Here is a 27,758-nt window from a genome sequence, read left to right on the forward strand (position 1 = left end):
GACTGGTCCCGGAGCTGGATTGGGGGGGTCACGGTGCTGGAGGTTCCTCTTTTCCTCCTGGCCACCCCACTGCTGCCCTCTACCCCGGGACAGAGGCTCCCTTTCCCCCTCACACACACAGCTCTGCTGCCATCCACGGCTCCGCTCTCTCAGCCCCCCCAGTCTGGCAAGGCTCCTGGCCCCGCGGGGTCGCCCCGGTGCTGCTGGCCCAGGGGTGTTGCTAGACTCGGGAAGTCCGGATTATGGTGTTTCGGCCTGTACCTGGGCACGGGGTCCAGCCCCTCTTAGGACCGGTGCTGGGGGCCCTGCAGTGGCTACTGCCTGCGGGAGAGCGGGTCTGAAGGCCTAGGCAGAGGGATTCAGGCCTTTCCCATGGGCAGGAGGCCCAGCGGTGCTAGGACGGGACGGGCTGAGGTAAGATGGCGGGAGGGGGGCAGGCGGTGGGGGTTCCGCGCGCGGCCGGGGCCCAGCCGGTACCTCCAGTTTCCAGGTCTGCCGGATGTACTCCCGCACCATGTTGTCCCGCATGCTGTCGAAGATGCCGGGCTGCAGCTCCACGCCGCTGGGCCGGTTGCAGGGCTTACGGAGGGTGCAGCACAGCCCGTCGGCGTCCTTGGAGTAGAACTCGCAGAGCTCCTCCGGCCCGCAGTGCGCCTTGCCCCCCGCGATGGCGTAGGTGCCGTTCAGCTGGCGCTCGATGGGGTAGTGGTAGAACTCCAGGTTGTGCACCATGGACAGGACGTAGCCCCCCAGGCTGCGCAGGCACTGGCGCAGCAGGAAGAGCCCGTCGGCCATGCCGGCCAGCTTGAGGTACTCCTCCGCCTCCGACCGCGAGATGCTGCCATAGAAGAAGGGCAGGTGGCTGGCAGCGTCCGGCATCTCGGACACTGGCTGGGCTCCTCACGCCGGCTCAGACGCTCCGGGTGCGGGGCCTGCGGATCGGAAGCACAATGCCTCAGTGAGCCCCCGCACCGCGCTAGTGCCCCCGACCAAGGGAGGCTGTTAACAGAGGACCCTGGGCATCTCCATCTGGCCTCCACAGGGCCAATTGAAGGGCCAGAAGAACATAAGAACGGGCAAAGGGGGTCAGACCAATGGGCCAACCAGCCCAGTGTCCTGGCTGCCAATGCCAGGTGCCCCAGAGGGAGGGATCACAACAGGGAATCCTCAGGTGGTTCCTCCCTGTCACCCACCTCCAGACAAACAGGCCAGGGTCACCACTCCTACCCTCCTGGCTAATAGCCATAGATGGACTGAACCTCCATGAACTTATCTGGCTCTTTTTTGAACCCTGTTAAAGTTCTAGCCTTCACCGCATCCTCTGGCAAGGAGTTCCACAGGTTGACTATGTGCTGAGTGAAGAAAAACTTCCTTTTGTTTGTTTTAAACCTGCTGCCCATTAATTTCATTTGGTGACCCCTAGTTCTTATATTGTAGGAATAAGTAAATAATTTTTCCTTATTCACTTTTTCCACACCAGTCATGATTTTATAGACCTCTATCATATCCCTCCTTAGTCGTCTCTTTTCCAAGCTGAAAAATCCCAGTCTTTTAAACCTCTTTTCACACAGCAGCCGTTCCAAACCCCTCATCATTTTTGTTGCCCTTTTCTGAACTTTTTCCAATGCCAATAGATCTTTTTTGAGAGGAGGCGACCACATCCATACGCAGTATTCAAGATGTGGGCGCACCATGGATTTATAGAGAGGCAATAAGAGATTTTCTGTCTTGTTCTCTATCCCCTTTGTAATGATGCCTGACATTCTGTTTGCTTCTTTGCCTGCCACTGCGCACTGGGTGGATGTTTGCAGAGAACTATCCACAATGTCTCCAAGATGTCTCTCGTGAGTAGTTGTAGCCAAATTAGTCCCCATCATATCGTATGGGGAGAATTTGAATCAGCTACTCTGGTTTCCTTCCTAACAGGCTTGGTCATTGTACCCTGTGCTGCCCGTATCACACCCCTAACTTCAGCGGGATGCAGAACCCAGCACATCGCCGAGTGGGTTGTCCCAATGGTGAATCGTTGTCCTGGGATCTAGTTATGCAGTTACTGTCCGAATGAAAAAGCCCCCAGCACCAGAAATCTTCGCTCTTGTAGCACTTGTAGCACGACCAAAGGAAATACCCTCTCACGCAAGGGACGATTAACCTCCGGAGCTCCCCTCCTCCGCCTCCTGTTACAGCCGGGAGAGTGGCTGGAGACAGCTCTTCGGGGAATCAGAACAGTGGCAGTTCTGCTGGGCAGGATACAAACGTGAGCGATATCAAACGAGGCACAATCCACCCACCAAGCGACCGGGGGGAAGAAGAACCTTCCCGTAACTGCTGGATTTTTTGCATCTTCCCCCGGAGCATCTGGCGCAGGCCACGGTCAGGGATTGTCCCTTGGATGGACCCATGGCCTGAGCCAGTTTGGCGGATCCGCCGTGCCTACGGGCCCAGGGCAGCCTGGTTCCAGGGGCACACTCCAGACTGGATCCCCACCGTGTCACTCTGGACTCTGCAGGCCCCAAACTCCGGGCAGAGGGAGAACAGACGGGACTTACCACCTGTCCCCGGGGAGCCGGCTCTCGGTATGGACCCAACGCGTCATGTCGCGCCGCCGGCTGGGGCTGGGCCGAGGCCCCTCCACCAATGAGCTGGCACTATTGGTTTTGGTATCGAGGGATCTAACTCCCACCCAGAGAGCAAGGCCAGTTTCCAGCAATGAATGGAAACACCAGGGGCAGGCTGGCTCCCGGGGACCTGACCTTTGAGGGGGATGTGGCGTGATATGGTAAGAGCTGAGCTTGCACAAACTTAGCGGTCACAGTCTGTACACCGTCCCCCCCCCCCCCCCCGACTCCTTAGGTCACTGAGTCTGGTCTCTGCGCTTGTGCATGGATTCCTTACTGATTAATAACAGCAGTTGCAGTATCATAATGCCCAGGACAAAGCCCCCTTGAGAGACCAGGACCCCTCGGTGCTAGGCGCTGTACAAACCCAGAACAAAAAGACAGCCCCTGCCCGACTGAGCCGGCAGCCTATCAGGCAGACAGGCCCACAAGATTTTCAGTTGTCCCAATGGCTAGCCCGCGTGGCTGAGAGAGACAGACCTATTGCATGCTAAAGGCCAGCTCGGAAAGGACCAGGCCTTACCGGATCATATGACATTGAGTGGGGCTGGCCGCCCCCTGGGAGTTTGTGGGCCTGTTTATTGTGAAGGCTTGGCAGGGATTGTCTTTTTATCCTGTTTGCACAGCGCCCAGTGCAGCTGGACTACTGGGCTGCGACGGGGACACCCGCCTGTGACCGGAATGCAAAGAACCCACCGTCGTAATAAACGTGGGCCTTCCAGATGATATACCCTGGTGGAGGTGGGGTGGGATGGAAGGGGGTGCGAGAGACACCCTCCTGCCATAGCTCCCCTGTTTGGCTGCAGAGCAAGGCAAGAAAGTGCCGGCACAAGAGCTGGATTTACAGCCACCGGTTGCTTTTTGACCTGTTTGTGTTTTTTATCTGCCTCCAGTCCAGAAAGGCCCATCAGATGAGAACAGGAGGGAAAACAGGCTGAGCAGAGGAGGTGTTTTACTACTGCAGGAAACCACAGCAGGAAACAGTCAGAGAGGTTTGCAACTTGGGTACAAGCCCTAGGCTAAATTTGTGTCAGGCTCAGCAAGATTCAGCTTGCATTGGTAAGTCCCTTGCATAAAAAGTGAGGGTACAAGGGTCAAATGGGTTTGCAAGAAGAACCGGGCGGCAGGAGACCTAGGTTCAGAAGATAGGACTTGCCAGGATCAGACCAGGGGTCTTGTTAACTGCGCATGCTGATACTGACAGGCCATGCTGTGTCCGAGGAAGGTGCAAGAAACCCAGCAGGAAGCAATTTTGGTGTAATTTGTCCCTGGCGAAATTTCCTCCTGACCACTGATAGTTAGGGAGTTGTTTATGCCCTGGAGCATGAGGGTTTTTAGCTCTTCCAAAGGTCCAGTTGGTTTGTGTTTAATCTTTACTATTACAATATAACTATGGGAGTCGTTGTATGCAGCACAGGTTCCCAAATATTGGAAAAATGTATTATCCATAATCATGATCCAGTCCATTTCCAACCCCTGCTAAGCTCCAGCCTCAGCAACATTTTGTGGTGAGTTCTATTCCTCACACCACCACTTGACTCACGATGTGACTCCAAGCAACTTTTTTAGCTGCTCTGGGCCTCAGTTTCCCTCTCTGTGAAATGGCATTCAGCATTCGCTCGCATCTTGCAGGAGCATTGGGAAGTTTCACTTATAACCTTTGCACGAGGCCAGCGTCTCCATGGTGCACCCTTAACTGCTAAAATCAGGACCCCATTTTTTCAAACAGCTCTAAATGTTGGATGGTGCTTTGGGCCCAATTCCAGAGGAGCTAAAAATCCCCAAGCTGAGCATCCAAAGCTCAGAAGTGCCCAGCACCAGGGGCCCTTTAGAACCTGTCGGCCTTCCTGTGCACGAGGTCGCACTGAGAAAGGGCTCTGTCCCACTTAATGAGGCCTGATCAAAACGGAAACCACGTTTACAGACCAACAGGAAGGTCTCTGTGATAACTGTCGTTTAGAGTTATCGAGAGCCGGCCGCAGACCTCAGCCTGGGAGAAAATGGCCAGCGACGGCGTGTTGCTTCATGACATCGGAACACAACAGGCTGGGCAAATTCTGCTCCCTGATGCCCGCGCGAGCCCGTCCAAGTCAGGGGGTGGATAGTGAAGCAGGAAGCGAGCCGTGAGCCTGTTACGACTGCAGGTATTAGTATTTATTAGGAGAAGACTTCCCTGGTGTTACCTGGGTCCGGGCGTGGGGGGTCTGCGCAGGCCACCTGGGGCAGCAGGGGCTGCAAAGCACAGTGGCCTGGGGGTGGTCCATGCGGCGGCCGGCAGAGGCTCCCGGGGGCAGGCTGCGGTGGCAGGAGCCATGCTGCCAGGCGGTGGCTGCTCTGGCCCTGGGATGCTTGCTGCTCCTTGTCTTCATTCATGAGTATAAATGTCCCCTGCACTTGCTGCCCCCTTGTGGCCATGCATGAGTATAACTGTCCCTGCTCTGACACCCCCTCCCTTTCTGTTTGATGTGAAACAGTCCCATTCCACACACAACCCAATGGCCTGGCCCAACCAAACCCTCACCTTGCTTTAAGTTAGGAGAAGAGGAAGCTGCCTGCCGAATGTGGTGATCCTCACTCTTACCGTGCAGGAGGAGTTCTTGAACAGACGGACACCCCCCTCCCTCCCCCACCTCTCTAAAATCTATAGTAGATTATGAACCTGCTCGCAACAAGCCCCAGCAATGCAGCACTCGCCGCGGGAGCTGGCCCTTTAAGACGGGTGAGGTTCTGTACCACCTGTGCCAGGTGAGGCCTGCCCGCCTCGACAGGTGCATACGACTCAGCACTTGCCGGCGCGGGAATCGAGGCCAGTGGCAAGTCTGCGACGAACCTGAGCTGCGAGAGGTCCCTGCAAGGAGGGTCTGCGAGGCTGTGATGTAGTGGGGGTACCTGGCTGGTTTCTACGCTGCTGGCTCTGGGGTAACCCCCACTGGCTGCAGTTGGTACCGCGGCCCAGAAGGACAGGCCATGAGTCATTATGCAAAGAAGGTCTCAACCTGTCTGACCAGTCACCCCCCATGGAGAGGAACAAAGGGAGGTGGATGCTGCCCTGGCTGGGGGCAGGGCTGGAAGAAGAGAGTCAGTTCCTGGCTGGAAATCAGGGGAGAAGGAACTGGGGAGGGGGCTGGGATCCCCCCATCTCAAAGGGGAGCACTGAGGCCTCTTAGCCCCAGTTCCTGTAACCAGATTACATCTCTGCTATGCTGTGTCCTGGAGGAGCAATAAACCACCCTCAATTCTACTGGCTGGTGGAGTCTGTTTGTGCCATTTTGGGGTGCAGGAGACGGGGGACCCCAACGCGCCGTCACAGCTCGCACGTTGAACCCTGGGTCGAAGGCCTGAGCCAGCTGCGAGGGAAGCTGGGTGCCTGGCCGGGGTTCTGGAGAGGTCTGAACGTTCCCTTCGTAAACCAGGCCCCAGGAGAGCGGGGGCGGTGGCAGGGCACTGGGAGGCCCCTCTCTTCCAGAGGACAGTCCTGGGTCTTGCTCCGCTCGTCTGTTGATACGAGTCAGGGCTCCCCGCAGCCTCGGTGCCTTTGTTGAGACCAGGGCTGACAGGGAGCCGGGGCGCCCCGGACCAGCAAGAAGAAGTCGGTGGGCTGGCTGGGCGCTCGGCTGCAGCTCCCGGCCTAGCTGGGCTCCGGCTCTCTCCTGCAGGCTGCCTTGCTAGGTAGCAGGTAATCAAGCAGGTGAAAGGGGTTGGGGGGGTGCCTGCACCTCCCCCTGTCCAGGGCTACCCCAGCCCCCCCTTTCCGGTGCCCTTTCAGGAGGGTGGGGGGCTGCAGCCGCGTGTACCGGGTTGTCTTCCTCTCCCCGACTCCCGGAGCGAGGGCAAAAGGCTCAGCATTGGCCGACCTCCGGCGCCCGGCTGCCCCGAGGAGCAAGAGGAGGATGCCGCAGGCTGCGAGCTCCCCCCTGAGTCCCTCCGCCCCGTCCTGACTCCTGAAGCCTCGTGTCCTCCTGCCCCAGGCTGTCTCTGGTCCTCCACGCTTGAGGCACCTCGATGGCCGCCTTCGCCACAGCTGCGACGTGGCTGGTGTTGGCTACGTGGAGGCGATCGCCAATGGCAGGGTGAGATGAGAATGGCCCCCGGGGCTGGTCTCTGGTTACTTCCTCTGGCTGAGTCCAGGCCTGGCCCTTCAGAGCCACAGCGAGGAACGGAGCAATAAACCCCCCCCCCCCCCCCCGCCCTCCCGCCACGGTGTCTCCTCCCGTCCCCCGAAGCGCGGCAGGGACAAGGGTCGTTCCTGCCTCCGTGAAATCCCAGGACCCAGGGCGGCAGAGACCTCAGGAGGCACCGAGTCCAGTTCCCGGCCACAGCAGGACCAGCCCAACGCCATCATCCCAGCCAGGGCTGTGTCAAGCCGAGACGTAATCACCTCTAGGGATGGAGACTCCCCCCTCCCCAGGGAACCTGGCCCAGCGCTTCCCACCCGCCTCGGGAGACGCTTGGTCCTAAGACCCAGCCCAGGCCTCCCTCCTTCCCCGGAGCCCAGCTGTCTCTGTGATGGTGGCTTTCGTGCCCTGTTGCTTTTGATTTGTTCGTTCCCACCCACCCCGCTGGGACGTCCCCCCAGCCTCAAGGGGGTGAGACGGGAAATTCTCTGCTGGTGCCAGTGGCCCGGCGGGGGCTGCGGGCAGGGACGGGGCCCAGCGACGGGAGGTGCTTTGCGGAGGGCTGAGAGGGGGGGAGAAAAGGCGGCAGAGCAGGGAAACTGAGGCAGGCGTGCGGGGGAGCAGCCCAAATCTCAGCACGGGGAGGGAGGTGGAGGCATGGGGGGAGCAGCAGGGGGCCCTGTAAGGGGGCACCAGGACCTCATCCGAGGGGAGATTTCTCCGGACTGCGTCCCTCCGCCCCGTCCCCCTGCACCTGCTTCTGCTCACCAGGTGGCCGTGAAAACCCGGCGGGGCCTCCTCCCGGATCTGCTACCATGGGACCTCCAGAGCGGAGACGGGGCAGGACTGGCTCGTTCCAACCCCCCAACCGATGGCCTGGCTGCCTGCAACTGCCATGGAACCCCGCAGCCGCCCCCCAGAGCAGCTGGCGCTGGTCCCCCCAGAGCTGAGTCGCTTCGTGGCCACTGCTGCGTCTAGCCGAGAGGCCTCCCCTAGTGCAGGCCGGCCCAGCCCTGGCTCTTCGAGGGGTCCCTGGTTCGCTCCCTGCTGCCGGCAACCCAGCCAGGCTCTGTGGCTCACATGAACGGCCCGGGGCACGCTCAGCAGAAGGGCCCCATTGTACAAATCCCAGTGCAGCGCTGCAAGCTAGAGCCCCACGGTCTCTCCATCATCGACATGCTCCCTGCGCAGGGCCGGCCTCTCCCCCGCCTCCCCCGGCCTCGATTGGCTGCCATCCCTGGCACAGTCGCCTGTGGGAGGGCAAAGGGGCTAGGGACCGTGTCCACTCTGCCCCAGGATAAGTAACTGGGGAATCGTGTTAAGCGTCTCACACTGCGCATGGTCCTGCTTCCTGGCAGGGCCACAGCCTAATAAGGGCTAGTTCCTGGCTGGTGTGGAGCGCCTTTCCTCCGTGGGTCCCCAAGAGCTCGCCAAAGGAGATCAATACCCTTCTCCCCATGTTTATGGAAGGGGAAACTGAGGCACACAAGTTGCTAGGAACACGTGACAGTTGTGATGAGTATGCGATACATGGGGGTAAGCACATCCTAGAAGGGGTTGTGGGTGGCTATGCACAGCCTAGTGGGCTGCATGGCAGTTGATCAACTTATTAAAACGCCTGCGAACAAGTGAAAGCCTTATGAACAGCCCCAAAACCAGAGCATCGCAGTGCAGGCCCATTCACATTTTGCTTCTGGTTTTTTGTGCTCCGCAGCCAAACTGCTATGAAGAGTATCAGAGGGGGAGCCGTGTCAGTCTGAATCTGCAAAAGCGGCCAGGAGTCCTGTGGCACCTTACAGACTAACCGAAGTGTCGGAGCATAAGCTTTCGTCATTTGCATCTGTCAAAGTGGGTCTTTGCCCACGAACGCTTATGCTGCTACGAAGAGTCGTTTCTCCCTGGAAGGGGGTTTTATTAAGTGAAATGACCGTTCGTATTGCCAGAAACCCTGGAGAACAAACCCCTCGCTCTGTCTGGAGAGTTTGCTTTCGGCTTCCCCTGGGACCTGGTCTTCTCCCTGCTGAGGAAGGGGGCAGGTCAGGCTGTTCCCTGAAGGAAAGTACGCGGCAGGGTGTTTACACGGGGTCAGTAGTGACCAGATGCCCGAGGTACCTGTCATCCCTCAGGCTGTGCATGATGAGAGCTTTCATCCACCACCCAAATGCAGCCACTTCTGGTGTGGAACGTGGTGACCGTTTTGCTCGAGTCATAATGCACAGACGGAAAGTGAAGGATAGTTTCTCTGATGCCATGGGAGGGAGGTTGGAAAATGAGGAGAAATCAGAGTTCAGTAAATCTGCCTTCCTCTCTGCCGCTCAGCGATCACTGCACCAGGGTCGCCCTCCAGGGCCCGTGGCAGGGAGCTGGGTCTGCGTCCCAGTCTGTGTAGCCCACGCTGGGGGTGTCTGCGGTGCAGCTGGAAGCAACCCTCCCAGCCTGGGCAGACAGACGCCTGCTCATGGCTCCAAAGCAGCAGCAAGACTTCACCACGGGGCCACAGTCCTGCCCCAGAAGGGACAGGAGCCGCTAAGCCAGCTCAGGGGCCCCCACCGACATCCCGGACCCTGGCTCAGCCATGCCCAGAACCCCAAATGACCCAGGTTTGATTGTTCGCTGCATGGAATGTGTGCCCAGCACTGGCGGCTTGGGGCTGTTCTCTGACCCCCCGCCTGCTTGGCACGTCTGTGGGCTGGCCGCATGGGCTAGCAAGGCTCTGTCTCTCCCCCTGCTGCCCCCTGCCCCCCCACACTCCACCCCAGCAGCCACTGAAGTTACTGGCAGCTGGGGGCTGAGTGGGAACACACTCAGGAAGGGCACTCCGGAAACGTTGTATGCAGAGAGCCCCCCCTCTCCCCAGCACCTACAGCCCCCCCCCCCCCCCCCGGCTCAGGAATGGCCCCTGCACATGCCAATCCCATCTTGCCCTAGCATGACAGTTTGCTGGGTCTCTGCCCCTGCCCCGGCTCTTGCACCCCAGCCTGCTGCAGCCCCCGAGGGAGCCGCGGGTTCCGCTCGAAGGGGAAGGCGAGATGGGGCGATAGGCAATGGAAAAAGAGTGACGCTCGGTCGGTGCACGCCGAAGGCAGCTTGTTCATATCCTGCCGGGGACGTTTTCTCTCTCTGTGGTTATTTGTCAGATGCTAATGGGCGGAAGCAATTTGCCCCTGGCGCCGCGGGGGAGGGAGGGAGCCCACCCGCAGGGGCACGGCCCAGGCGGCAGGTGGAGAGCACAGTTCTCAGCCCTCCCCGAGCTGCCTGAGGCTTGAACGGCGAGGATCTCCTTGCGCCCTCCCCTTCTGCAGCGCGTGCCATACGGCAAATGGACCCGCAGCCTGTGCCCTGGGGATCGGGGAAATGCAGCCACCTCTGGGGTAGCGTGGCAGCTGACTGGCCGTGCGGAGCAATGCTCCTGCCTGCAGGAGGCTACGGCAAGGACAGTTCAACGGCCGGGTGAATCTGGAGGGGAGGGGGAAGCCACCCAAGCTGGAGTCTGGCCGGGCTGTGCTGCAGAAGCCAGGACTGTCTGACACAGCAGCACAGGGGGCGTCTAGTGACGGGCTGGGCAGACAGATTCCTCTCCAGAGCGAGCCACTCAGCCGATCCACGACCCTTCCCCATTTGCCACAACACCCCTCCCTTCCCAGGGCTGGGACTAGAACCTGCCTCCCAAACGTTGTATTCTAACCGCTAGGCTCCGCTGCCCTCAAGCATTGAGCCCTGCTCAGAAGTGCCTCCCTGTTGGCCATTGGCCAACCATTGGGACCGATGCATGAACCAGAGCGAGGAGCGAGGTGTTTTAGCCAGGCCCTGTCTGGGCCCACGCCAGGCATCCATGGTAACCAGTGGAAAGGACCCAATAGGGAGCTTTTGTCTTCCACAGCAGCCCCTGCCATCTCCCCCGCCCCCCATTCACTGGCTCCCGCCCTCCACCTCCAAGGCGGTGGCTGGTACAGAACCCTGCGTGCCCAGGAAATGGCACATTAGGGGAGAGAGGCCTGAAAGAGCAGAACTGAGCTAGTCTGGGTTGGGGAAGGCTGGAGCACAATGCCCGGCTGTCTCTGCCACAGACTTCTGGTGTGACCTTGGGTGAGTCTCTGAGCCGCATGAGGCCAAGAGAGTGAAAGCATCCGGGTGCCCGGATAAGGGGGGCCATGGAAGAGCGTGAGGTAAGCGAGCACCCTGGCCCCAGCTGTTCTCACCGTGCATTGCACAAGCTCCCTTCTCGAGCAGGACCGAAAGCAGCACCCTAGAGAGGCCCTTTACACCTCAGCCTCTCACTATATGCCTCATGCCTAACAACTGTCAGAAATGTTTGTTTCCAACCACAAAAGGATCCAGCCAGAAACCAACCTGTTGCATGTCAGAAGCCTTTGGAAGTTCTTGATTTTTCTTTACGTGTGGAAAGGGGAGAGCTTTAGCTATCCAGGGTTTCGTGTTTCATCTTGTCGTGGGACTCCTCTTTTTATTGTGGCCTGTACTGTAGCACCTAGAGGTTCCAATCGGGGTCTGGGCCCCAGTGCGCTAGGTGCTGTACAAACACACAGCAAGGCACAGCCTCAGCCCTAGGGAGCTCACAGTGAAAACAGAGACAGCTGAGAGAGAGTGGGAGAAAAGGGATGTGGAAATGGGCTGGCGGCCAGTCAGTGGCAGAGCTGCCAATAGACTTGTGGTTCCCTGATCCCTACTTTGCTGGTGTGCAGTGCAAATAAGACCAAATGATAATAAGGTGCCTTTTGTTAATCTAAATGTATATTTTAGAGAGTTTGTGCATCTGTCTGTCCGTGAGTCCGTTTGTTCAACTCCTCCGAAACGGCAGGAGCTAGGACCGCCACATTCGGCAGGCGGCTTCCTCTTCTCCTCACTCAACGGGAGGTCTGGGTTTGGCTGGGCCAGGACAATGGGATGGGCCTGGATTCGGATTGTTTTCCCTAACACAGAAAGGGAGGGGGTCTGAGAGCAAGGACCGCTGGGAGCAGCGAGCGCGGCAGGACAGTTACATTGCAGTGACCACTGGGGGTCAGCCACACCAGGGAATGAGTAGCCAGCTGGAGGAGGGGCTTTGCATGTTGCAGGCTGTGACGTAGTAGGGGGGACTTGCTAACTCACTGGCCACTGTCTGTAGCACCACTGAGCAAGACAGGCCATGAGTCACTATGCAAAGGGGTCTCTCAACCTGTCTGACCAGCTACCCCCATGGGGAGGAACAAAGGAAGGGGGGATGCTGCCCTGGCTGGGGGGCAGGGCTGGAGGAGAGGGAGTGAGTGTCTGTCTGGAAGCATGGAGGAAGCAGCCTCAGCAACAGGCTGGGGGGTTTAGAAGCCGAGACCCCCCCATATCAAGGGGGGCTGAGGCATCCTAGGCCTGCCCTGTAACCTGGTGACATCTGTGCTGTGCTGTATGCTGGAGAAGCAATAAACCACCTCTATTCTACCGGCTGGTGGAGTCTGTTCGTGCCATTTCGGGGGTGCAGGAGGCGGGGGACCCCAACGCGCCGTCACACAGGCCACCAGCCACGGGCAAATGCACCCCCCCTCCACTGCAAAGCCTCAGGCAAACCCCTCCCACCGGCCCTCGGCCACAGCGCCAGACCCAGAGCAGGGAGTTCCGCTGGCCCACGGCCCTGCCATCCTCCTGGGGAGCCGTCGGCCAAAGCCGGCAGCCCAGCCCCCGCTGCCGTGGCCCCCTCTGGGGGAAGTCACCAGCTGAGACTGAGCAGCGCTGCCCCAGGCACGCCAGAGAGCCGCCGTCGAGACACAGCACCATCCTCGCCCCTAGATTCCTGAGCCCTCCTCCCGATCCCCCACTCCACCCCCCCACTGACCTCCTGCCCTGAGCCCCCCTTCTCCCCCCTCAAATCCTCACTGCTGCACCCCCCATTCTGCCAGCTGGCCCCTGCCACCCTGAGCCAGCCACACGGCCCTCCCCGGCCCTGGACCCAGACAACGCTGGGGAAGCCGTCTCGTTCCATTGTATAGCGTCCTCCCCCCGTGCACCAATGTGTGAGTGGCACGCGGAGCACCAGGCACCCAGCAAGATGCTGCCTCCTTCACGTGAGCTTAAACTGGCAGGTTCCTGTCAGTCCGGCGGATCCTAGGAGATCACCGTCCTAAAACGCAGGCTCACCAGAGCTGTGTGAGAACAGCACAGGGCTAGACCGGCTTTCACTGGGCTGCAGTGGCTCCAAAGGGGACTGAAGAGCTGGAAATGCAAAAATCCCCATGGAACGGGAAAATCTCGCAAATTTCCAGGCCGGGAAGCTGAGGAGGCCAGCGGTTGGAAGCTGAGGAGGTGGCGGTTGGGTAGCCGAGGAGGCGGCGGTTGGGCAGCCGAGGAGGCGGCGGTTGGGTAGCGGAGGAGGCAGGAGGCTGGGAAGCCGAGGAGGCGGCGGTTGGGAAGCCAAGGAGGCAGCGGTTGGATAGCGGAGGAGGCAGGAGGCTGGGAAGCCGAGGAGGCAGCGGTTGGGTAGCCGAGGAGGCGGCGGTTGGGAAGCCAAGGAGGCGGCGGTTGGGTAGCCGAGGAGGCGGCGGTTGGGTAGCGGAGGAGGCAGGAGGCTGGGAAGCCGAGGAGGCGGCGGTTGGGAAGCCGGCTTTCACTGGGCTGCAGTGGCTCCAAAGGGGACTGAAGAGCTGGAAATGCAAAAATCCCCATGGAACGGGAAAATCTCGCAAATTTCCAGGCCGGGAAGCTGAGGAGGCCAGCGGTTGGAAGCTGAGGAGGTGGCGGTTGGGTAGCCGAGGAGGCGGCGGTTGGGTAGCCGAGGAGGCGGCGGTTGGGTAGCGGAGGAGGCAGGAGGCTGGGAAGCCGAGGAGGCGGCGGTTGGGAAGCCAAGGAGGCAGCGGTTGGATAGCGGAGGAGGCAGGAGGCTGGGAAGCCGAGGAGGCAGCGGTTGGGTAGCCGAGGAGGCGGCGGTTGGGAAGCCAAGGAGGCGGTGGTTGGGTAGCCGAGGAGGCGGCGGTTGGGTAGCGGAGGAGGCAGGAGGCTGGGAAGCCGAGGAGGCGGCGGTTGGGAAGCCAAGGAGGCAGCGGTTGGATAGCGGAGGAGGCAGGAGGCTGGGAAGCCGAGGAGGCAGCGGTTGGGTAGCCGAGGAGGCGGCGGTTGGGAAGCCAAGGAGGCGGCGGTTGGGTAGCCGAGGAGGCAGCGGTTGGATAGCGGAGGAGGCAGGAGGCTAGGAAGCCGAGGAGGCAGCGGTTGGGTAGCCGAGGAGGCGGCGGTTGGGTAGCCGAGGAGGCAGGAGGCTGGGAAGCCGAGGAGGCGGCGGTTGGGAAGCCGAGGAGGCAGGAGGCTGGGAAGCCGAGGAGGCAGCGGTTGGGAAGCCGAGGAGGCGGCGGTTGGGAAGCCGAGGAGGCGGCGGTTGGGTAGACGAGGAGGCAGGAGGCTGGGAAGCCGAGGAGGCAGCGGTTGGGTAGCCGAGGAGGCTGCGGTTGGGTAGCCGAGGAGGCGGCGGTTGGGTAGCCGAGGAGGTTGCGGTTGGGTAGCCGAGGAGGCGGCGGTTGGGTAGCCGAGGAGGCTGCGGTTGGGTAGCCGAGGAGGCGGCGGTTGGGTAGCCGAGGAGGTTGCGGTTGGGTAGCCGAGGAGGCGGCGGTTGGGTAGCCGAGGAGGCAGGAGGCTGGGAAGCCGAGGAGGCGGCGGTTGGGTAGCCGAGGAGGCGGCGGTTGGGTAGCCGAGGAGGCGGCGGTTGGGAAGCCAAGGAGGCAGGAGGCTGGGAAGCCGAGGAGGCGGCGGTTGGGAAGCCGAGGAGGCGGCGGTTGGGAAGCCGAGGAGGCAGGAGGCTGGGAAGCCGAGGAGGCAGGAGGCTGGGAAGCCGAGGAGGCGGCGGTTGGGAAGCCGAGGAGGCGGCAGTTGGGAAGCCGAGGAGGCAGGAGGCTGGGAAGCCGAGGAGGCAGGAGGCTGGGAAGCCGAGGAGGCGGCAGTTGGGAAGCCGAGGAGGCAGGAGGCTGGGTAGCCGAGGAGGCGGCGGTTTGGAAGCCGAGGAGGCAGGAGGCTGGGAAGCCGAGGAGGCGGCAGTTGGGAAGCCGAGGAGGCAGGAGGCTGGGAAGCCGAGGAGGCGGCAGTTGGGAAGCCGAGGAGGCAGGAGGCTGGGAAGCCGAGGAGGCGGCAGTTGGGAAGCCGAGGAGGCAGGAGGCTGGGAAGCCGAGGAGGCGGCAGTTGGGAAGCCGAGGAGGCAGGAGGCTGGGAAGCCGAGGAGGCGGCGGTTGGGTAGCCGAGGAGGTGGCGGCTGGGAAGCCGAGGAGGCGGCGGTTGGGAAGTTGACCACTGTGACAGCAAGTTGGGGTTCCCCAAAATCCTGCAGCCTGGTAGCAAGAAGAACAGACTCGGCCAGTCGTGGACTCGAAGGGGTTTATTGTTCCCTCAGGGTACAGCCCAGCACACACGGGATGCGGCTACAGGGGCCAGGGCCAGGATGCCTCAGACCCCAGGGTTAGGGCCCATCGCCCCTAGGCCCCAGCGTAGCCTCTTCTCTCCATGCTTCCCAGACAGCCACTGCCCCCCTCCCAGCCCTGCCCCCCAGCCAGGTGCTGGTCTCCGCCCCCCCCCCCCCCTCTTTGTCTCTCCCTGGGAGGCTGAGCCTGGGTGTCTGGGTTAATCCACTTTTGGGAGAGTCAGTGAGAATCTCCCCTCCCAGCACAGGGGGTCCCGGGTCACAGAGCAGACAGCCCCCCCGCTGCTCCCCCATTGCCCCCCTCACTATGGCACAGCCACTCACAGAGCCTGGGGCCCTGGCCGGCCTGGTTTCCAGTGAATCGACATGGGGGTGCAGAGTGTTTCAGTTCTACTGACTCAGCATTTTCCATCGGCAAACCCTTGTTGGGAAGCATTGGGCCAGCTGGAGAGGGAACCCGGAGCTGCCTTCCGTCCGGTTCCCACATCCCTTCTCAATCGTCACCAGCCCCCGTCAGCCGGCTCCATTTCAGGGCTCCTGCTCCTCGTCTCGTGCTGGGCTCCCTTTGGCCTCCCTGCATCCGCCCCCCACTCAGGGGCAGGGCTGGAGCGGACGTGGGGCGAGCTTTGCTCCGTGATCCCTCCTTGCATTTCTGGCCTGTGTCCCAGCGTGAGAGAAGCCCGTAACCTACGAGCCGTCTGCACCGCTGGGCCACGTGAAGCCACGTTGGTCAGTACTCTGGGCTCCCCTCTGTGCTTTGCTCTTGACGGCCGCTTGGGCGCAGTGTGGCCTGGGCTGCTTGGGAGGAGGAAAACGTCCTTCAGACCCAGGTGCAGCTTCATACTCGGCCGCTTGGTCCCTTTGCGGCCTTTCTGGAGATGAACGCCCCAGCCAGGAGAGCCCTGCAGGCTGCCCACGAGACGCCCAGACACAGTGACTGGCTTTTCCTCTCCCTCTGGCTGCACGCGAGCTCTGTCCTTGCACTTTGCAACAGCCTTGTGTGCTGGCCTGGGGTCTGACCGGCTGGGCTTGGGGAAGAAGCTCATTTAGGACCCCCCCTGCCAGCCCAGCCTGGCGGAAAGGCTCACGTGGGCCTCGGAATGGGGCAGCCCTTGGCTGGCGAGCGCCATTGCTTGAGCTTCATAGAGAATCTCCCATCACCGCACAGGGGGGCACCAGGCTACAGCCCCCCACTGCACCCCCACTACGGCACAGCCACTCACAGAGCCTGGGGCCCTGGCCAGCCTGGTTTCCAGTGAACATTTCGGCGGATTCGACACGTAGCAGCATCTTCCCTCCGGAGGGGGCCTTGCATCAGTCGCCCCCATCTGCGCCCAAAGCCGTGGAGCAGCACAGCTGGGATGTCCCATGGACATGGGACCTCACGCAAGGGCCTGGGGAAGGGAAGGACACTCTCCAGTGTGCACCGCGGAGGGGGCTTAGAGAGGGCAAACAGAACGACCCCAGATGGAACGACCCACAGTCGCCATCCCCACGCTACAGGCGCCAAGAGCTCTCTGACGCCCAGGAGTCACAGGCTGGTGTGAAGGGCGGCGCAGCGGGGCCAAGCGATCCGTTGGGAATTCCCTTCGGCAGGCGGGTGCGTGACTGGAAGAGACGGTCGCCGCCGGGCGAAGGCAGCCAGGCCTGGGGCGCGTTGGTCAGTGCTCAGACAACGGCAAGTTGTCTTTGTGTGGAATAAGCCTAAAATCCAAGGGGACACAAGCCCCTGGTGTCACTGCCCCTCGCGAGCGAGGGCTTCCGGCACTCTGGGCCTGCTCTTCCCTCTCCGCTGGCGCCGCGGTCTCTGGAGACTCCGCGAGCGAGCGAGGAGACGTTCCGAGGCGCAGCAGAAGTGCTGAGGGCCGGCGGGACGGAGCAGCGAGCCAACTCTCCTGAACTAACCACGCCCCGGCGTGCTCGCTGAGCGCAGTGGGCGGCCTGGGGAGGCGAAATGTGGTAACTAGCTCCGCGAGTGACCGGCAGGGAGCTCCCAGGGGCTGGTACCGGCAGCCATGTCATGACAGTCAGCAAAGGAAAATGGTCACCAGGAGCCATTTCCGCGAGCGTGGGCCCAGTCTCCAAGGGGCATCAACTGACTGAGTCATTCGAAACGGGACGGGAAACCCTGTGGCAGAGGAACGCCGGGCTGGCCGGGGGGCACAGAGGAGTTTCCTGTCTCTAATTTCTGCATTTGTCAGGTCCCGCGTGGGGAAAATGCGTCTCCGGGTTTCTAGCCTTGGCCGGAGTCGGCGAATGCTCCGGGGGAAACGCCTAGTGGAGAATCGCTGGGGGGGCGTACGCTGGACTCCGGCTGCTGAAGGGCTCGGCCTGGCAGCCCTGAGGAAACACGCTGGGCTGGAAGGTGGCTCAGCCCTGACCCCCAAGCCCGTCATCAGTGGAGAAAACAGCCCAGTGTCTGTGCTGCGGTCCCCAGGAGTCTGGCTTGAGTTACTCCAGGCCCCTCCCTGGCTGGTGCAGGGCTCTGTCCCGCCCCGAGGCACCAAGACCACCGGCAGCGAGAATATCGAGCCTGCTCTGCAGCTGGCCTCTAGCTCATGCAGTAGCCGCGCCGGCGGGTCCATCCCCCCGTCAGCGCCACGCTGAGATCTTCACCGGCAGGCCGGAGCCACGGCCTCTTCCCAGCCCGGCTGGCTCACGTACTTAGCCCTTAGGGAAACCTGCCAGGGCCGTTAGCCCCCGTCCCAGGCACATCCCACTCGGGAGGCACGTCTGCTCCCAACGGGTCCCTCCTCCAGTTCACGCTTCCCCCGGGAATCCTCCCCCCTTACCCTCCTGCAATGCTGGCAACGCCCAGGCACCGCCGCGGGGGCGGCTCGCACTGCCCCGGGCACAGGGGCTGTCCCGGCACAAAGAGACGGGCTTCAGCACAGAGCTGTCACCTCCAGGGCGGCGCTTGGAGCCAGCCTGGATGGGACGGGATGGGACGGTCCAGGCCGACAGCTGTCGGGTGGCCTTAGGGGGCTGCTCACATGGCGCCGGATGGGGTCTCAGTCTGATTCCTAGTGGACTAGCGGGTTGGGGGAACTAGACCCCTCCCCCACGACTGGCTTTCCAGAGGGGCCCTTCCAGGTTGCAATGAGGCGCGTTGGCTGGAGGCCTGTGGAGCTGGGCCCTGCTGCACCCCAGGGAGTCTGGGTCTAGGTCTGTCCACAGGCCGAGGACTCCCTGGGAGGAGAATCCCACATGGCCCACGGCGAAGCCAAAGTTCAAACTCCCTCTGACCTCAGCGAGAGCTGGGTCCTGCGTTGGGCAGCCTGCAGATCCCCGGCCCTTCCCGCCCGGCCAAGCCCTTCCCTTCCCTTCCCTTCCCTTCCCGTCCCTTCCCACCCAGCCAAGCCCTTCCCACCCGGCCAAGCCCTTCCCGCCCGGCCTTTCCTTCCCTTCCTGCCTGGCCAAGCCCTTCCCGCCCGGCCTTCCCTTCCCTTCCCTTCCCTTCCCTTCCCGCCCAGCCCTTCCCTTCCCTTCCCTTCCCTTCCCGCCCAGCCTTCCCTTCCCTTCTCTTCCCTTCCCGCCCGGCCCTTCCCTTCCCTTCCCTTCCCTTCCCTTCCCTTCCCTTCCCTTCCCGCCTAGCCAAGCCCTTCCCACTCAGCTGTTCCCGCCCAGCCCTTCCTGCCCAGCCCTTCCCATCCAGCCCTTCCCGCCCGGCTGTTCCCGCCTGGCCGTTCCTCTTGGACTGCTCCTAGGGATCCAGGTTTTCAACAGGGTTCTCTGCCTGGTGCCCTTCTTTGGGACTTGTTTTCATCCCGTGATCTGCACTCCTCACGCCAGTTTTGACAGTCTCAGGAATCTGGTTTTGGGGTTCTGTGTCCCCCCCCCCCCAGTTCTTGGGGCAAGGCCTGTTATGGTTTTGGTTGGCTCCCTCTACCAACTGAGGACTCAGCTAGGCAGGCACCTTTGGCCAATGCAAAATTCATGTCAGAAACAAACTCGCTTCCACCAGCGAGCCCCACCCATGCTGGCCTCTCACCTGGGTGTCCGCACAGGGAGTGCGTCGGCCAGCGTGGCCCCCCAGACAAGGAGCAGACACAAGCGTCCAGCTCGGCTTTTCCCACACAAGCCTCACTTGGGCAGGGCAGCTGCTTCCCTCGTCCAGTGTCACAAAGCTCAGATGAGAAATTCTTCCCCGCTTTTCATTTGCCCCAGTGACCTCTAGGAGCCATGGAGGCGGCAGTCTGGCCTGCTGTTGAAATGTATCACGAGGGGTGCTTTGAGCAGAATGACGGAAGGGAGAGCAGAGGAACAGAAAGATTCATCACATTCTCCCTGCCCCTCTTCTCAAAACTGACACAACTAGCATCATGTGATAGAAAGTGAAGAGGAAAAGTTATTTACTTGTTCCCATAGCACCAGAACTATGAAATTAACAGGCAGCAGGTTTACAACAGGAAGTTTTTCTTCACTCAGCACAAAGTCAACCTGTGGAACTCCTTGCCTGAGGATGTTGTGAAGACCAGGACTTTAAATGGGTTCAAAAAAGAACTAGATACATTCCAGAGATCATCTAGTCTCACCTCTCACAGTGGCCAAAATCTTTCAGGGGGCTGGGGGTAGCATTGGAGCAAGCCCCACGCCATTCGTTTCCCAGCCGTTCATTCGGGACCACTGTGGGGTTTGAAGCAATGCCCAGCATCGCCCCTTCCCCGCCTCTGCCCTCGCCTGCTCTTTGGGGTCTCGTTCTTCAGCCACTAGTCCTTTGCTATGTGCAAAAGATTTCTAAGCACTTTGAGGCTGGAAAATTTGGGGCTGGCTCATCATCGATTAGCACCAGTGCTCCCTCTAGTCTTTTCCAACCGTGTGCAGAATAAATCTATTGGTGTGCACCGAGGCCTGTGCACCACCACTGGAAACAAAAACATCTGGCTGTGGGAACTCTACTGATCAGCTGGGCAAGATGGAATCTCTCCTGTGTGGCCGCCCAAGGGCACAGCTTACAGGAAACACTGCCCGAGATTCGTGCCCATTTTCACAGGGGCCAGCAACTGTCCAGATACAGTCAAGGAAGCCAACAGCCGGGCTGGGCCCTGGACAAAGTATGGAGGGGGAAGCTCCATGCCTCCAGGATGGGCGGGGCCTCCAGCAGAAGGGGTGGGGCCAAGGACTGCCCCTTTGAATTGCAAGGTCCCGGGGCAGTTACTCCAGCTGCCCCCCACCCTGTCATCGGGCCTGCTCACACCTAGTGGATAACGTAGTCCCAGGAATTGGCAAGCTTAGTGGGGAGGGAGGTGGGCAGACCCCGGATGCTGTCTGATCCTGCAGGCTCCCAGCTCCGCCCAGAGACCCCTCCCGTGGCTCTGGCTTGTGGAATTCTGTGGGCAGCTCTGCCCAGCAGAGGCCACGTCCCGCCGTGGAGTTAACCTGGCAATGAAGGTTTCCTGCGGGTGCATCTACACTGCCCCCTTAGCTCGCAATGAGGGACACCCAATTAGCTATGCAAAGTGCGCAGCTCATTTCGATCTAATTTCAAAGTAGCTTATTTCGTAAGTGGGCACGACCAGCACAGGGACAAATTTCAAAATGCACCGCTATGCCGAAACGCCCCTCAATCCTCGTGAAACGAGGGTGTGATGACGTGTTGGGGTTTTCCCGTCTCCTGCACCCCCGTAATGGCACGGACAGACTCCACCAGCCAGTAGAACAGAGGGAGTTTCTTGCTTCTCCAGGATACAGCACAGCACAGATGTCATCTGGTTCCAGGGCAGGCCTAGGATGCCTCAGCCCCCTTGAGATGGGGGAGCCTGGGCCCCTAAATCCCAGCCCGTTGCCTAGGCTGCTTCCTCCATGAAACCAGCCAGAAACCTAACTCACTCACTTCCAGCCCTGCCCCCAGCCAGGGCTCCACTCCCCTTCCTCCCATTGTTCTGCTCCCTGGGAGATAACTGGTCAGACAGGTTGGAAGCCCCCTTGCATAATGACTCATCCCCTGCCCTGCTGGGCCGTGCTGCAAGCAGCAGCCAGTGGAGGTCACTCACAACCCACTGCCCAGCATAGCAACCAGCAAGGTACACACACTAAGTCACAAAGGGTTACAGGGACGTAGGAATAGCAAGCCCGTTATTTCAAAATCTATTGCAAAAAATTGGGCTTGCTCAAAAGACGCAGCAGAGCTATGTCGAAATCGATACCGGAAGTCTCCCAAAATAGCGCCGCTATCTAGACGCCCCCTAAGTGTGTGTCGAGGGGGCTGTTACGACTCTGGGCGAACTCCTCATGTTTCTCGGCTCCCGGCTGGAGGGCCCAGGAAGAAGCGAGAGGAGGGGCCCTTCAGCACCCAGGGTCTTTTCCCATCGATAGCCAGACTTGCTGTGGATTTCCCCCCCACATTCGCCTTTCGGAAACATTCACTCGGGGTCCCGTCCGTGTCACGGGGCTGCGCGCCGGCCGCTCCCGTAGAGGCAGTCGGCGTGATCCGCGCGCTGCGAAGCACTTTGGGATCCTTCCGCATAACAAGTGCTGTGGAAATAATCGTAGCCAGGGCTCGAAAGATAGGCCCTGCCTCAGGACGCTGCTCCTGATACAGCCTGGCCTGCCCCCCTTGCTAAACTAGCCCTGCAAAGCAGCCAACCACCCCTCCCTTGAGAACCAGCGTAACGGGGTGGTGCCTTTGTGCCCATGGGAGTGTCACCTCGAACCCGGGCAGTGTTGCAAAGAGCCCCGCCCCGGCGCGGCTGTCAGAACCCTGCTCTCGCGCTGCAGAGGGGCCGGCTGGACCACTGACACGGCGGCGACCTCGGGCAGGTACAGCCGCCCACCCCCGCGCTAGCGACCGCAGGATCCTGGGCGTAGATCTAATCTACGCTGAGCGGTACGGTCGGCCCAGCCTCGCACGCATCCTCGCCTCGATCTGCGCCTCTTTCTCACACAGCTCCCCACCCCCCGCCAGGATGCGCCGTCCTCCCCCGATCCCACAGTGCACCTGCACAGCTGGAAATACCTGCGTGCCACTGAGCGATCGTGGCGGGTGGCATTGAACCTGGAGCAGGGGGCAGACAGGAGCCTGGGCGGGATGGGCCTTTGGTCTGACCCAGCCTGGCCCTCCTGCGTTCTTAACCGGTCAGCTGCCTTGGGCTCGCGGTCCTGGGTTCCCCAGCGTGGTGTAGACGCTCCCGCTTGGGCTGGCACCTGGACTGGGATATCCAGGCTCCGAGACTCTGCTCAGACACTGTGTTGCATTGTAGACGCCCCCCTCTGGGAATTAGGTGCCTGGACGTCGATGGACTCGAACGCCCTTTGGGTTATTTGAAATCCCAGCCGAGGTGGGAGCCGTGCGTAGAACAACGGTTCCCCCGTCCTGTGGCACTATCCCCCCCCCCCACAAACACCCCGCGTTCCCCGCCGGAGCTGGGGCAGAACGTCCAGATCTCAAAAAATTCCGGGAAGACAAACGAGGGGGGATGTTCGAGGTCAACGGAGGCGTTTCGTCTCAGACTGAGCTAGACCCGGCGCGGTACCAGATATTGATCAAATACAAGCTCTTGCCTCGCCCTCGCCCAGCTTATCGGCGCGATGCCTGGGAGCCCGCCCAACCACAGCCCCACCACGTCCCAGTTTTGGCGGGTTCCTTTTTTTTAATTGGTCGTCTCATGTTCCCGTTGAAAGGAAACGTCATTTTAAACCCAAACTCTGAAATGAGACAAGCACTGTCAGGCATGGTCTAGATCGGGGTGGGGGGGTCAGGCATGGTCTAGATCGGGGTGGGGGGGTCAGGCATGGTCTAGATCGGGGTGGGGGGGCAATCATTTCTGGTAAGGGGCCACTCCAAGGGGTTGGGAAGTGGTCGAGGGCCACCGTCTTCCATGATATTAAGGGCTGGGGTGCAGAGTGGGTGGAGGTTGGGTGCAGAAGGGGGGCTTGGGGTGCAGGTTGTGACCAAGGACAGGGGAGGGGTTATGGGTGCGGGAGCATGGGCAGAGGGTTTGGGTTGTGTGGGCGGGGGGCAGAGGATGGGAGGGAGGGGCCTGGGGCGCAGAGGCGCACTCTGGCTGGGAGACTTACCTGGGTGACTCCCGGCCAGCAGCCCAGCAGGCTCCCTGCCTGCCCCGCCCCTGCACCAGCTGCAGAGGCTGGACACCGGCCAATGGGATTGTGCAGGGGCCAGGGGAAGCACATGAAACCTCTCCTCCCCGCTCCCAGACCTGTAGCTGTTTTAAGACAAACAGGGCTCTGCAGCTGCCTTTTTCAGCAGGGCAGGGGGGCAGACGGGAGCCTGCCTGAGTCTCCCCACTGCATCCACCGGCTAGATCCAGCCCACAGGCCATATTCTGCCCAGCTCTGGTCTAGACAGTGCTTGTGTCACGCCAATGGGCGGAATCGAACCTGGGACCTCTGGACCTCAAAGCCAGCAGGCTGCAGAGCAGACTCATTATCGCTATGGAAATGGTCTCAGTGCCACTAGACAGACACTAGTGGACCCCCAGGAGGTAGGAGGGTGACATGCTCCCCCCAGCTGAGGGGGTGCGTCCCACACTCCAAAGACAGCCCAGCCAAGCCCCCACGCATAGCACACCAGGCCCGGGCCCTCCGAAGCTTAGTGCATGAGCCACAGAGCCAGGCTGGTTTGTGCACGTGGGTTACGCTCGCTCCTGCCGTGAGAACAGGACGCGCTGACCTGCCCAGGTGCCTTTCGGTTCGGATTCGATACTTTTGTTGGTTTCAGACAGTGACAGGCTCCTTTGCAACAACTTGGAAACTTCGCCTTCTTTTTCTAGCTGAAAAGTGAGTCGAAACTGGCCCTTTTCTGCAGAAAGTTTCCACTTCAGCTCCCTGGTGTTTGTCTACAGAAGCCGGCAGAAACCCCCCCGCTGTGTTTGGGAGAAACGCCCGGCCGGCTCCAGCTGGAGACACTCAGCAACCTTGCGAAAGGAGCAGTGATTTAGGAGCCCTGCTAACAACGATAGGGCGGGCTTTTCGGTGGGAGCTCCCAAATTCAGTGGGAGCCGGATTCGGCGGGTCTTTTGAAAAATCCTGGGTTAGCTGCCTAACATTTGGGACCTAGGTTTGCACATAGTGATGTCAGGTTAAGAATAATTGAAGTCAGCAGAAAATGCAGGAGCTGACTTCCATTTCCATCAAGGGACCTTAGGCTGCCGGCAGAATAAGAATCAAACTTCCTGTACTAAGTCTGCTTTGAACCACTGAGACTGGTCGTGAGTCAGAGAGCGGTGGGGGATGGGAAGTGCTCAGCGGAGAAACCGAAAAGCTGCAATTTTGGTGCAGGTTTCTGATTGGGGCAAAGCCAGCCCAGCCCCTCACGGCCAGCTGGGACCAACTGCGAAACCCGGTACTGCGCCTTGAGCCACACCAGCACTTTTATACAGTTGATGCCCAACGTAATCGGCAATCAAAGCAAGTCCTGCAAGATCTGACCCACGTCCCACTCCTGTAGTGAGGGATCTGAACGTGCCTGCTGGGACCCCGGATAGATCAGCTGATTGGAATGGGTGATTTGCCCCATCTCTCTGGTGGCACGCTGAGCCCAGAGGAGAGCAGCCCCCTTTCGAAGCACGGGGGGTTCCCTCTCTTGCTAATCTCCAAGGAGGCACTCGCGGAGAGGCCACACTGGCGGGCTCTCTCCTTTGCAGCGCGAGAGCGAATCCATCGGGGGCGAGAGGTTCCAGCGCCCTCGGCGCTGCGGCACTTGCAAAGCGTGGCGGGCCCAGAGGTGCAAGCGGAAGCTCGCAGGAGACGAGCAGGCCCTTGTGCAAAGCCGGCGGCGCGCTGAAAGCGGCGGCTGGGGACGCTCCTTGTGCGAAACGATCCATCCTGCGCGTGCAAAGGCAGAGCCGCTCACTGGGGCCGCGCGCTTGCTTGGTGGAGGTGGCAGGATGGGGAATGTTGAACTATTGAGCCTTTCGCATCAGCTGCCTTGGCGGAGGCTGAGAAACAGGCCGGTCTAAGCGCCGATTCAGGGGACAACGAGGGACTGGCTGAAATCTTGGCTTCCTGGGGCATTCACACAAGCTTAAGCATCACCTGGAATTGCAAAGCTTTTCACCAGCCACGGCTAGGCCGAAATTCCCACCCTGTCCTCCTGCAGCACGTCCCACCCCCACGTCCGCCTGCTCTTAGAGACATCCTGGCGCTCGGCCTCATCACACCAGCCCAGCTCACGTAGCTACGCTCTGGGATCAGAGAACCCCAGGGCGGGCAGAGACCCCAGGAGGCACCGAGTCCAGCCCCCTCCCAAAGCGGGATCAGCCCAACTCACTCAGCCCAGCCAGGGCTTGGTCAGGCTGGGACTTAAACACCTCTAGGGACAGAGATTCCCCCCCTCCCTAGGGAACCCAGCCCAGCGCTTCCTGCCCGCCTGGGGAAATAGCTTTTCCTAATCTCCAACCTAGACCCCCCCCCCCACTGCAACTGGAGCCCAGTGCTCCTCATTCTGCTACCTGCCCCCACTGAGAACAGCCCCTCTCCAGCCTCTTGGGAACCCCCCTTCAGGGAGCTGCAGGCTGCTCTCAAATCCCCCCTCACTCTGCTCTTCTGCAGACTGAACAGACCCAAATCCCTCAGCCTCTCCGTGTAGGTCATGTGCTCCAGCCCCCTCAGCATTTTGGTGCCCTCCGCTGGACCCTCTCCAATACTCCAGATGTGGCCTCACCAGCACCAAATAAAGGGGAATAATCACTTCTCTGGATCTGCTGGCAATGCCCCTCCTAATGCCCCCTAATCTGCCATTCGCCCTCTTGGCTACTGGGGCGCCCTGGTGACTCATCTCCAGCTTCTAACCCCCCAGCCTAGATCTCCCCCACTGCAGCTTGAGACTGTTGCTCTAACACAGGCCTCACTGTGAGCAGGATGCGAACCTACCCAGGGAAACCTGATTGGATTTCTAGCCCAACACCTCAACCACTCGGCCTCCCTTCCCCCCGTAGATTCTCCCCTGCCCCCCGTGCTGCAAACGACACCCTAGGGTGCCCAGACGGTGCCACGGCAGAGCGGTGATCCCAGCACCCTGCCCCACTGGCTCCCGGGGCCGCAGTGCTAGGGCACATCCCTTGTGCCAGCGAATGGCCGGACAGACCCACGAGCTGTTGTGACCCCCAGGCCCTCCTGTGCCGGACAAGGCGGGCCCGCGCCCGCAGCACATGGCGAGTGGAGGGGACCTGCGGGGACCTTGCCAGTGAGGGCCCCAGTTCTGCCTCCTTGGCCCGTGCGCAGACTGAGGGGTGGGGGCGCCTTTAGGTTCCTCGGCATGGGCTGGCATTTCCCGTCAGACACAGGCGCTGGTCCCTGGGGCGGAGCACAACGCCGTGCTGCTCCGGGGTGGCAGGGACGCACGGCGCGAGGAGAGAGGGCTTTCGGACAAGGCCCATGCCCCGGGGCCTCCCTCATGGTCATCAAAGTTCCACGGCGATTCTGAGCTAAGCAGGGGTGTTTAACCGCGGGGTGTGTGACAAAATAGCCCCTTGGACTGGGGCATCTTGCCTCTCCCTGCAGTTTCACGTGGCACCCTTCGCTCGCTGGCTTTTGTTCTCTGTTACAAACGGTGGCTGTTCCACCCCAGAGCAGGCTGCATTTCAGGGGCAGATGATGCAATCCCAGGGCAGTTTGTGAAGCTCTCCGAGGGGACATCTTCCCTGCACTGGGAGGCTCTGGGGGGTAGATGCGGGGATGCTGAGGGGTAGGCAGCCACAGGCGGGGCTGCAGAGAACTAAGGGCCGGCTGAGGCTGTGGAGGGAGGAGAACAGACTCTTGCTCAAGCTCTAGAACAGGAGGGACCTGGCTGAGACAGAGCAGGGCTGGGGGGCTCTGCCCTCACTCCCCACCCCTTGCCTATGATGAGTGGCCACTGCAGGTTGCCTAGATGCCTGGCAGCGGGTCGCTGAGGCAAGGGGGGTGCAGGGGCGTGATGAAGTGGGGATTATGTTCGCTCTGTTCTGTTGCATGGTGGTTTCTACTGTCCTATGTGTGTGTGCCTCGGTTTCCCTGAGCACTGCACCGCTATCTAGATGGGGATGGGAATTCCAGGTGTGGCTCACTGCCCAGCCTGGCACCATCAGTGGTCCAGGCTCACTGTAACATTCACCTGGGCGGGGGGCAGGTGACACCTTTTGCCTGGAGAGCCGCACAGAGGAGGGGGCGGGGCTGCCTGCAGGCTGGGGCCGGTTGCTGGGTGTGGGGGTGAGTCTCGGCTGGCTTAGGATGCGGGGGGGCTGGGACCCCCCCAAGCTGGGCTGCACTGGCTGCGTCTGGTCCCTGTGCTGACAAGTCTGAGCTGCGCTGTGTCCCTGAGAACTAAGAAACCTGAGAGCCCCATCTGGCTGCGGCTGGGGGGGGCAGGGCCCGGGGACTCCCCACCCCTCGGTGACAGGAGGATAGGGTGTCCCTGCGGGGTGACCCTGGGGGGGTCAGTGCCCCGAGGGGGGGCGCCGTGGTCTGGGAGGGATGCGGCTCCTACTGTCAGGTGACAGAACCCGGCCGGAGGGGCGCTCCAGCGCTGAGGGTGCCAATTCCCAGCGTGACCAGCAGGAGGTGCCATGGCTGCGCGGGCGCCCGGGTTCCACGCACTGCGCGGTGAAAGGCCCGTTGTGCTGGCCAAGGCAGACGTCTCTCGGGTATGTAGCCGGCCCCGTCGCTGGAGGAGCCAAGCACCTCCCGAGCTCTCTCAGCAGCCCTGGAGGG

The 27,758-nt window shown here is 61.0% G+C and overlaps 1 protein-coding gene across 2 annotated transcripts in view; it reads right to left on the bottom strand.

Annotated features, from left to right (window-relative positions):
* ZAP70 (zeta chain of T cell receptor associated protein kinase 70) overlaps positions 1 to 27,758 on the bottom strand; it is a 58,639-nt gene that overhangs the window by 28,260 nt on the left and 2,621 nt on the right. Inside the window, exons 1-2 of one of the 2 annotated variants that reach the window (XM_075903179.2) lie at positions 7,502 to 7,658; positions 478 to 932 (exon numbers count right to left, since the gene is read on the bottom strand). In XM_075903179.2, the coding sequence (XP_075759294.1) occupies positions 478 to 879 (402 nt within the window). In that variant the 5' untranslated portion in view covers positions 880 to 932; positions 7,502 to 7,658. Of the gene's footprint in view, positions 1 to 477; positions 933 to 7,501; positions 7,659 to 27,758 lie in introns of those variants that run through there. The other variant, XM_075903180.2, reaches the window with a different exon arrangement.

This window comes from Pelodiscus sinensis, chromosome 32 (assembly GCF_052426305.1).
Source record: "Pelodiscus sinensis isolate ZL-2025 chromosome 32, ASM5242630v1, whole genome shotgun sequence".
Classification (NCBI taxonomy): domain Eukaryota; kingdom Metazoa; phylum Chordata; order Testudines; family Trionychidae; genus Pelodiscus; species Pelodiscus sinensis.